Consider the following 10,313-nt stretch of genomic DNA (forward strand, 5'->3'; position numbering starts at 1 on the left):
AAAATATATAATATCGATTTAATCTTTGTTTAAAGTCTTAAAAGGGAATTTGAGTTCGACTAAAAGTGAAAGAACTCGGAAAAAAGTCTCATAACAATAGGAAGAAAACCAAAAAGTGAGGTGTATAATGCACCTCAATTTAACATGTCTACAAAATTTAAAAACAATAAAAATAGTCAAATAAATGACTTAGTTTTAAAATATTTGTTAATATTTAATACATAACGAAAAACAATTTTTAAATAAAGAAAAGTAAAATGGCTTTAATTAAAAGATAACAATAGATAGATTTCACCTACTTTAACTAGTCAAAAACTGCTTTTAACAAACTAACTAATAGATAAACAGATTTAATTATATTTTTTATTCCAAATAATATTTAGTTTGAATTAAGTTAATCTAATAAATTTCTTGCAATTTAAAGTTCTAGAGTTGTAGAGATAGAATACAATTAATAGAAACTAAGCTAAAAAGTAATTACAAAGAAAATTTCAGAACATCAAATTTTGAAGCCAATTACTATTCACGTTTACTCCTTTTTGTGTATGTGTACTATGCACATTATTTGCACTGAATGGTTGAAAATAGTTGTGTTCATAAATCACAATACAATTGCCTGCAATTAATGGCAGCAATTTAAAATGGTTGCAAAAATAGCAACCTGGCACACACTCGAATATAATTAGTAGCACAACCAAAACTAGAAGCTAGTGCTAAGATATATAAATCCAATGTAAATATGTATGTGTGTGCACGATACACGCAGACGACATGCATAATTATCTGCTTGGTTATTTATTGTGTTGGGTGCCTTAAAAATACCAGGCAACGGGACAACGCTGCGTATGAGCGTTATGCGTGGGCGGCAGCAATTTGAGCGTGCTCTTCTAATGGCCAAATGGACAGTGGCAGAGCTTGTTGTACGCTATTGTTTGCTGCATGTGCTGTTGTACTCGTATGTATGTTTGTTTGTGTTGCATGCCATGCAAATTTTTGCACTCTGCCTTCATCGGAAGTTGCTGGATTTTGATTTATGCCAACGAAATTTATGCCACAAATACTCGTACGTAAGCAGCAGCCAGCGGGGGAGGGAGGAGTAAGCTTAGGACGTTACTCTGTTCTGATCCTTAAATTTCAGACCCGCTTTAATGTTGCAACATTTGATTATCAGTGCTGCCGCATCTACAACATCATCAGACGACTGACAATATAAACGGCCTGCACACGCCTTGTTTATTATTTATCATTGTGTACCCCTCCCCTACTCCCCGATTCCCCAACCTTGCTGTAGAGCATCTTTTTTTAACATGTTAGCAAATTGTAAACGGTCCAGGCAACAGGAGCACAAGGCAAACATCACGCAGCCATTTTGAAGTTATCGCATTCGTTGAGCGCGCGCACACCGGAAATACGAGCAGGATGCCAGGATGCCTTGACTAAGGGTGTAAGGTGAGGGTGCGGGGGAGGGTGAGAGTATGACGCGTGTTCTCGCTAGTTGAGTGAAAAGATTGCCAAGCATTAATGCCAATATACACGTATTTTTGCATACTGTTCATATCTGTCTAATGACATAATGCCCATGAAGAGCTTTTAATTAACAGGATGAGGCTACACGCGACCTCGGCGCTGGCACTTTAATGGTTTGTAAGATTTACCTATCGACTCTGGTTAATGGGTTTGCTAGCCGAGAACTCTGGGCGGAGCTGGGACCAAGACCGGTACCGGGGCGTGGCTATTTTACGCGTAGTTGAATTTATTATATTAAGGACCTTCAACGATCAAAATAAATTGGTTCTAGAAAAGGTATAAAGTAAGGGCTTTAAATATTTTGTTACTTTTTGTTTGGCTAAATAATATAGACAAGTTAAAATAAATATAAAAAAAAATGGTTCTTACAAATTCTATGATCAGCTAGCTCTTCTATGTGATTGGACATTTGTTTGAAACCGATCTTTATAAAATATTTATATCGATATTACATTCAAGAGAACAATATATCTTTCGAAATGGGTGCAATTTCTAGTTCTAATTGGAATTCTCATAGCTTATTTCATATTTTCAACTAAAGAATTAGATGTGATCGGAATAATAAACTTTACATATTCATTTATCTATTTAAAAATCTTAAAAAAATAATAAATCAAATTAATAATATGAGAATAGCTTGAAGTCCAATAAATATGTACTGTTAATAATTTCTAGAAGATTTTTAGAGCTGTTAAATTTAGCAAAACTATAATAAAAACATTCAAATTAATTTTTAGTTCCTCTCACCTCAGGATTGTGCTGGTTTATGTATTAGAGTTTATCCGAAAAATGTGCGAAACACTTTGATATAATTGATTAATAATTAATTTCACTTTTGCAACAATTTTGTGCTAACATTAAGATTCTCTAATCTGACCGTAAGTCAATCAATTAAACGCGTTACTCGGCGGCATTTTGCACTTTTTTTCGCGAACCGGAAACGAAATTATTGTTCAAAATGGCGACGGATGTGCGACAAGTGTGGCGGGAGGAAGCGAGGGAGTGGGACCGAAAAGGACGACGGCGCGCCACGCAAATTGTTTGTTTAGTTTGTTGCTCGTTGCGAGTTGCAGTGTTGTAACGGATATGCAAGGAAATTTGTCAGTGCGACAAGGAAAGGAACGACAACGAGGCGAAACGAAACGCCGACGGTTGGCGGCAACGCGTCACTTTGCCATTTCTGGTGGGGATCCCTTCCTGAGCACCCAGACTTCTTAGACTGTCAAGTTTTTCGGGCGCGTGACGTGGCGTGGAGTCGCCAACAAAATCAAAAGGAAAATTTCAATAATTTCCGCACAACAATTTTCGCAGCACACACACAAAAACGGAAAACATGTGACTCTTGCACACACACTCACACACACACACACACACACGAAGTGCCACGCCTACTGCCAGTTGGCTGGCCAGCAAAAGCAACAAGCGTATTTGTCCAAGTTATATATTTTTGTTTTTTTTTTTTCGCGTTTTCTTCCTGCCCTGCCCACTTGGTCAAAAGGCTTCAGTTTGTGGTTTCCTGTGGCTGCTTGTGTCAACGTGTGGCCGACGAATCTTAACCGCAAAGTGCCGTTATTATGTTGGTCCGCGACGTGTCGTAACGGTAACGCGCACTCCAAGTTAATGTGTATATCCCGTTAGCTGGTAACAGCTCGTCCTTACCACACACAAATCATCTCGTGCCTCGCGCTCTCAAGATGGCGACAACAGCAGCAGCAGCAGCAGCGGCAGTGGCAGCGGCAGTGGCAGCGTTTACTCCTCCCACAAATGGAGCTGGTAATCACAAGGGCCCATCGGCAATCGCAAAGCGCTATTGCAAGGATGCCCCATGCAGCATGGATGTACCTCTCGTACACCCCCATTATCATCGTCCCATGTTGCGGTGGTTGATGCGCAGGCGCGTTCCATACCCCCATCCATTTATCTGATGCTGATGTCGCTTTACACGATGGGCGGAGCTACAAAAAGCTATATGACGCTGCCTGGCAGTGTTCCATACTGTTCTATGGTCTTGGGCAGCACTGTGGCACAGGCGGTGGCATCATTAGTCCAAGCAAAGACCCCATTTTGGGCGGAAGTGCGTATGAGCAATATTTTAACAATGGCGTTTAAAACAGTTAAAGAGCCAGCACTAACACAAGCACAAACACACACACACACACACACACACATATGTATACTTGCTTATCTTTGTGTGTGTGGCCATTAGGGTCTTAGTTTGAGGCCAACTCGCATCATTTGCGGCTTCATTTTCAATGCAACGCTGCCTACTTTAAGGATCCGCTAACAGCTTGCGACAAGAGGTGGTGGCATGTGGCATGTGGCAGGTGGTGTATGCTAGATGAATGCCACCTCAGATAAGCACACACATAATATCATTTTAATTTATGCAAGTGCCCACAATAACGCACAAGATTTACCCACAAAATAGTTAAATAAAACATTTAATTAATGTATGTTGATATATATAATCAAATAAGATATGGATATGGATAAATAAGTTTGACTTTAAGATATATGATGGAATATTTGAGTAATCGCAAAAAGAAAAAGTTGAAAAAAAAATATTTGGAAACATGGAAATATCTCAGACCTCGTACTCGAACTATTCTTAGATAGGTAATAATGGAAGCAGAATACACTTTTAATTTTAATATAAGCTTTTATTAATTTTGATGCAAACTAAAAAAAAATTTAATTTTATAATATAATAATATAATATATAAAAATATAAATATGATCAGGGCAACTAAAATTAGTATAAGTAACTCTCCTCTATCCATTCACCTCAATGGTAGATGTTAGTTTATTTACTCATCTTTGCTTATATTTGTATACCCTATAACAACTAAAAAGTGGGGGTAAAAGCGACTGTCACACAGCCTTAAATCTTTAACTTCAAAATTATTTAGCTTTACGAAAATATAAAAAACATTGTAGTTAAAAAGTCAACTTAAAGATTCACATTAAGACTTCAGACTATATAGGGTGTTTCAAAGTCGCGCATTTTTTCCGAAACCAGAATTGTTGACAATAAACATGTTTTGTATCTTATTGCCTTGCATATGATTTAAATGCTTGACGCACAAATAAGAAATAAATATTTATTTTATATAAAATAAAACACGAGACAAGTTTGTAACCGTGTGCACTTAACAGCAAACTATTATCTTTAAAATTAAAACAATGATTTTAATAACAATAATCATAATAATAATAAATTTGCAATATTTAAATTTCTTGTTAGATATGAAACTAGTTCCGTTTAGGACTGGTTATCATCTAGTATTCGTATAAATAGCTTCCTCTCTCTATTCAAAACAACACACAACCCAAAAGCGTCTATTGTGATAAGTTCGATAGCGAATAGTGACATTGAAAGACGAGAAATCGAAATAGCTCATTTATTTATTTTATTTAATATATAATACACTCTTTAATCATGCTGTCCTTCAATTTATTTGCGTTTCTATTGTGCCTTTTGATGATTGTAATGTCAATAACCGCGCAACGATTTGATTACAGCAATTATTTTCCCAGAAACACTTACCGTGCCGTCAGTGGACGCGATTTCGGGTGAGTAAATATATTAATATTTCAATCTCTTATATGTATTATTAATATAAATTTTTCCTCTTTTCAGGGAGGGCGTTCTCCGGCCGGGCTACGATCACGGTGAGGGATATTTGTCAGAGTTGGACGCCCCCAGTTTCAGTGCACCCAACGTTGATACGACGAGCTATTATGGTTAAGGAATATACTTTCGAATACATTCAAAAGCGCGCAGGACTTTTAAGGACTTAGTCTAGACACAAACCCAAAATACATAAAATGCTTTTAAAACGTGACGTACAAGTATTGTACAATATGTCAAGTATAAAATATCAATTTTAATTTAATTAAAAACTCACACATTTACATTTATCACATAAGTTGTATGTACTCAAATGACAAATAGTAGTTAAAAAGTCTGTTAAGTTTGCACTTGTTCTTATGCCAACAATTAAATAATTATCATAGGGAAGGGGGTCTCATAATGAATGAATGTCTTGTATGTATATATAGTGCTGGGGGAAAGTGAATATACGTATAAAAAAAAGGGAAAGTATTAGTTCTTTACAGCTTTTTGCAGGTAAATGCCGCAAACTGGTGGCCGACTGCACAATAATATCATAATTAGCATCTAAATACGGCTCTTTGAGCTGGTCCTCACATCGAACAGCTTGCGTACAAAGAAAACCTAAAAAAGAAAATAAGCAGATTGTACAAATTAACACCGATTACAAATAACAAGTTTATATGGCCACTGTTGACAGCATTTGAGCGTAAAAAGTATATAGATTTCAGCTTAAAACTGAATCAGCTTTGTTTGAAATTAATGTCAAAGCGATAAGCGTTTATATTACAATTAAATTAGATTATAAAAAAGAAACTAGTTTCTCAGAATCACTTCAAGCGCATGAAAAGTGTTTATAAACTCATTTTCATTAAAGCCGCCCTAAGCTGCCGTATAAACTTCACGTATGTTTAGCTTACCAGCTGTCTAAGCCCTTACCTGTATGGAGCACGTGATCAGGATGACCACAATTTGGCTAATCGAGAAGGTTTGAATGTACGAATTGTTGTCCAACAGGAGCGCATAATCGCGAGACTCGCGATGCCGACTGTGAGCCTGGTAGTCAATCATGTCGTTGATGTTACGCTCAACGGTGCCGATTGAAGACGTAAAGTTTTGCATGTTTAGCTGAAGCTCTTCGATCTCTTTGGCGTATTTGTCCCATGCATCGTATTTGACAACTGTGATGTAGATGTTCACCAGCTTCCCCGCAAAGCGTGAGAACTGATTGTCAATGCAAACGGAGTAGTAACCGCCTGGCGACACTTGATCTGTGTAATCTGCTGTTGCCTGCCATTGATAGGGCTTCACAACTTCATTAGCTGGATTGCGCACAGCAAATCCGGCCATGCCATCCCCTCCGCGCACCACCTGTTAACGAGATTGCATGAGCAGACTACGTGGATGCTGAGTTCACTCACTTACACTGAATGAGACGTAGAAAGTGGCTCCCGCCTGCACATATTGATGGTAGCAGTCCTCCTTACCGGCGTCTATATGCACCTGTGAGTTAAATAAATACATATAAAATAAGTTTAGTTAATGTTGTTCCTTTTTCTTAAATGGAGTTTTGACTTTGAGGCTGCACCTTGTAATCCATCGCGACGGCGGGTAAATTCTCGTACCATGGCTGTTGTGCTTCTTGTGCGCTGGATGTCTTAATAAGGAGCACAAAGCAAATTAATGCAATTGGCACCAATAAATTCAATCGTTCCCGCTGCCACGTCGATCCCATTTTAATTTTGTAAACACTATTGTTAACCGAAGGGCTGCCACCTTTCCTAGAAAAAGGTGGCCAGATCTGGCAAGTCGTACCATTTCAGATCAATAACTGAAAAAAATTCTTTTTTCAATATTTCTTAATTTTGAAGCTAGAATTTTTAAAATTTTTGCAGAATTTTAATTTTCACCAATTTTTTTTGCCTGTAATTTAAATTCAGCAACTGTTAAACTGCTATAAACACAGATAAGCTGTCGCTTTGTTGTTGTCGTTTTGGGGTAACTGTTGGCTCTATTAACTTAACATTTCGCTTAACTGTTATTAACAGCGAGCTCAATTCGAGCTGCCACACGTTCTAAACTATCTTTTCTTGGAACAAGGCTGCCACACCGTTTTGTCTTTTTCAAAACATGCATGTGGTGCGCGATTTAAATTAAAGTATTTAAACACAAATAATTGCCTAAAATAGCTATGAGAACAATTATCTAGATCATAGATCTGAAATTCGCTAAAATTCTAACAAAATTTTAGGGTAAATGGTTAAAATTTTAGCTATTATAGAAAAATTCGCAAAAGATAAAAAGGGATCTTTTAAATGAAAATTATCTATTTCGGTCTTGCAACATTAAAATAAACGGTGGCAACGTCGGTCCGATTTCATGAAACTTTTTTGAAACAAAACAATTGGAAAAATAAATAAGGTAAACAAACATTAATTATATTTAAGTAGCATATATGGATGTGCATTTTAGCAACAACTGATAATATTCAACAATTTCGTAAGGGTTATCTGTTGAAAGAATCATCAGGTGAGAACACTTGTTGACATGGAATGTTTTATAAATACAAGCATACATTTATATACATACATATCCAGACGTTCGTATTTATTTTTTGGTTTGCTAAGTGATTAAATTATATATAAAGTGCTGTGTGAACTTAATAGATAAAGCCAAGTCACACCGCTAAACAGCTCATTGCGAAGTCAGATCTACACCTTATCCGACATGGTATACGTCACGGAAGATACTTTTGCTGCCGCTGCAGTGAATCCTTTCACCAAGAAGACGGAGAAGATTCGAAGATTTACGCTGAGCAATGAGGAGCAAATGTCTGTACAGATAATTACCCTCGGCGCCACCATCAGCAGCATAAAAGTGCCAGACGCTCAAGGTCAGGTGGAGGACGTGACCCTTGGATTTGATGACTTGGCCGGGTATCAAAGTGACAAGAATCCGTATTTTGGCGCCACAATTGGCCGCGTTTGCAATCGCATTGCAAACGGCAAATTTGTGCTGGATGGAAAACCTATCGAAGTTTCTCGCAACAGGGGCGAGTTCCAGCTGCACGGCGGGTTCGTTGGATTCGACAAAGCTCACTGGGAAGTTGTGAAAGTCCTCTCCAATGGCGTCAGCATGAAGCATACCAATCCCGATGGCCACGAAGGTTATCCCGGTGAGGTGACAGCAACAGCAACATTTACGCTCACCGAAGACAACTGTCTGCATGTGTCCATGGATGCGGTGACCACGAAACCAACACCCGTTAATCTCACCAACCATTCCTACTTCAATCTGGCTGGACACAAGGCAGGCAAAGCTGGACTTGATGAGCATACGGTTGAGATCAACGCCTATGGCATCACAGAGACGGACTCGAATTCCATTCCCACTGGCAATATCACGCTGGTGGACGGCAGTAAATTTGATTTGCGTGTTGCCAGTAAGCTAGGGAATCGCCTCCGGCAATTGGAGCCCGCAATTGGATATGATGACAACTTCTGCGTGAAATTCACGCCACCAGAGTCCATTTCCAAAATTGCCAAGGTCGTACATCCACCAAGCGGTCGCTGGATGGAAGTGGCAAGCAATCAACCTGGTGTACAGCTCTACACTGGCAACTTTTTGCCCAATAAGGAAGTCGGTGAGACTCCCGTATCCGGCAAACAAGGCGCTGAATACACCAAGCAAGGTGCATTCTGTTTGGAAACTCAAAAGTTTCCTGATTCGGTAAATCATGAGAATTTCCCCTCAACCATTTTGCGACCTGGCGAAAAGTACCACCATGAAGTAATCTACAAGTTTGGAAAGCTAAGTTCCAGATAATACATCATTGTTATATATTCCAAAAGCTAATGCCATGTATGCAACTAACCCTCTCTATACAAACCAATCTAATAGTTTGTAATACTATATTCAGTAACAAGTGTCAAATAATATATATTAGTTATAGGCCCAAAGATAATGGCATATATGCAACTAACTCCCTGTATACAAACAAAGTTCTTACTAATAAATTGAAAGCACCTAAAATATTTTTTACTTACGAAAGTCTGTGATAAGTCGAGTCAAAGGCACGAACAAGGGCTATAAAGTATAAAGATATAAAGATTATAGAAGCCACAAGAGACTATATAAGAGTCGAACAGAACTGCCTGAATGCTTAATGAAACAAATGAGGCATCTGGTAATCATAGTCTGTCTGCTGGTGAGCAAGACTTTAGGACTCAGTCAGGGGCACTTGAGAATTATCAATGGAACAGCGGCGAAGCCCAAACAATTTCCCTACCAGGTAGGTCTGCAGTCTTACTTCAGCAACTCGAAGGATGAACATAGCTCATGTGGTGGCACTATCATCTCCAAGCGTTGGATATTGACAGCAGCACATTGCTTGCAGGAGCCAAAACTTACTTTGTAAGTTGTCTTTACAATAAATAATAAAGAGCTAATTATTCAAACAATTATTTTACAGAATTAAGGTTCTCGTAGTTGCGGGTATTATCAATATGAATGCTAAAGAGTTGGGATCTGTGCAAATGTGGGTCAAAAGGAGCAACACCATTGTTCACCACAAATATGATCGCAACACTGTGGCTTTTGACATTGGCCTGATCAAGTTGCCTCGTGATCTTGAGATGAGTGCCTATATACAGCCCGCAAAGTTGCCAAAGGGGAAAGATAATAAAAATACATACGTGGGTCGAACTGCGATTAGCTCTGGATGGGGATGGACCGCCAACCAAAAACCCAGTGATGTATTGCAATTTTTAACATTAAAGATAATCTCCAATAAGCAGTGCGAGAAAGAATGGAATGATTATCTAATAGGCGAACGGAAACTAATACTGAGTTCCTTTTTATGCGTTGATTCCACTCAAGGATTGCCATGCCGTGGCGACTCTGGTGGACCTCTGATACTAGATGATAACTCACGAACTGTAGTTGGGATTGTCTCACATGGTTTCGATGAAATCTGTCGGATCAAAGTACCAGATATATTTACACGTGTCTCCTCGTTCATCGATTGGATTGAGAAACACACAGGTCGATTGACCTAGACTAGTAACGAATTATATCCTATAAAAATAAATTGATATATTTAATTATCATGCAAGTTAATTTTGTACTTTTTTCTTTTCAAACATGTGCTTTATTCTTATTACTCATACAAACT

The 10,313-nt window shown here is 38.2% G+C and overlaps 3 protein-coding genes across 3 annotated transcripts; 2 read left to right on the forward strand and 1 right to left on the reverse strand.

The window, feature by feature from the left end:
* Nucleotides 1-5,394: 5,394 nt before the first annotated feature.
* Nucleotides 5,395-6,908, reverse strand: LOC117788371 (transmembrane emp24 domain-containing protein B). The gene is made up of 4 exons (XM_034627124.1): nucleotides 6,729-6,908; nucleotides 6,566-6,643; nucleotides 6,080-6,511; nucleotides 5,395-5,764 (listed from the first exon to the last, which is right to left on the reverse strand). Exons 1-4 carry the CDS (start codon nucleotides 6,873-6,875, stop codon nucleotides 5,708-5,710), a joined length of 714 nt encoding a protein of 237 aa, XP_034483015.1. The 5' UTR covers nucleotides 6,876-6,908; the 3' UTR covers nucleotides 5,395-5,707.
* Nucleotides 6,909-7,619: 711 nt separating this feature from the next.
* Nucleotides 7,620-9,172, forward strand: LOC117787874 (aldose 1-epimerase). Its single transcript, XM_034626496.1, has 2 exons — nucleotides 7,620-7,739; nucleotides 7,807-9,172. Exon 2 carries the CDS (start codon nucleotides 7,868-7,870, stop codon nucleotides 8,963-8,965), a length of 1,098 nt encoding a protein of 365 aa, XP_034482387.1. The 5' UTR covers nucleotides 7,620-7,739; nucleotides 7,807-7,867; the 3' UTR covers nucleotides 8,966-9,172.
* Nucleotides 9,173-9,260: 88 nt separating this feature from the next.
* LOC117787875 (chymotrypsin) lies at nucleotides 9,261-10,258 on the forward strand. Its single transcript, XM_034626497.1, has 2 exons — nucleotides 9,261-9,553; nucleotides 9,612-10,258. The coding sequence occupies exons 1-2, from the start codon at nucleotides 9,306-9,308 to the stop codon at nucleotides 10,195-10,197; spliced, it is 834 nt and encodes a 277-aa protein (XP_034482388.1). The 5' UTR covers nucleotides 9,261-9,305; the 3' UTR covers nucleotides 10,198-10,258.
* The last annotated feature ends 55 nt before the right edge of the window (nucleotides 10,259-10,313 follow it).

The sequence above is a fragment of the Drosophila innubila genome (assembly GCF_004354385.1).
Source record: "Drosophila innubila isolate TH190305 chromosome 3L unlocalized genomic scaffold, UK_Dinn_1.0 0_D_3L, whole genome shotgun sequence".
Taxonomy (NCBI): domain Eukaryota; kingdom Metazoa; phylum Arthropoda; class Insecta; order Diptera; family Drosophilidae; genus Drosophila; species Drosophila innubila.

Coding starts and splice junctions, on each gene's coding strand:
- LOC117788371 (XM_034627124.1), bottom strand. CDS start 6,875: ATGGGATCGACGTGGCAGCGGGAACGATTGAATTTATTGGTGCCAATT. Junction 6,512..6,565: donor CTTTCTACGTCTCATTCAGT/GTAAGTGAGTGA, acceptor TCTCGTTAACAG/GTGGTGCGCGGAGGGGATGG. Junction 5,765..6,079: donor TGATCACGTGCTCCATACAG/GTAAGGGCTTAG, acceptor TTTCTTTTTTAG/GTTTTCTTTGTACGCAAGCT.
- LOC117787874 (XM_034626496.1), top strand. CDS start 7,868: ATGGTATACGTCACGGAAGATACTTTTGCTGCCGCTGCAGTGAATCCT.
- LOC117787875 (XM_034626497.1), top strand. CDS start 9,306: ATGAAACAAATGAGGCATCTGGTAATCATAGTCTGTCTGCTGGTGAGC. Junction 9,554..9,611: donor CAGGAGCCAAAACTTACTTT/GTAAGTTGTCTT, acceptor ATTATTTTACAG/AATTAAGGTTCTCGTAGTTG.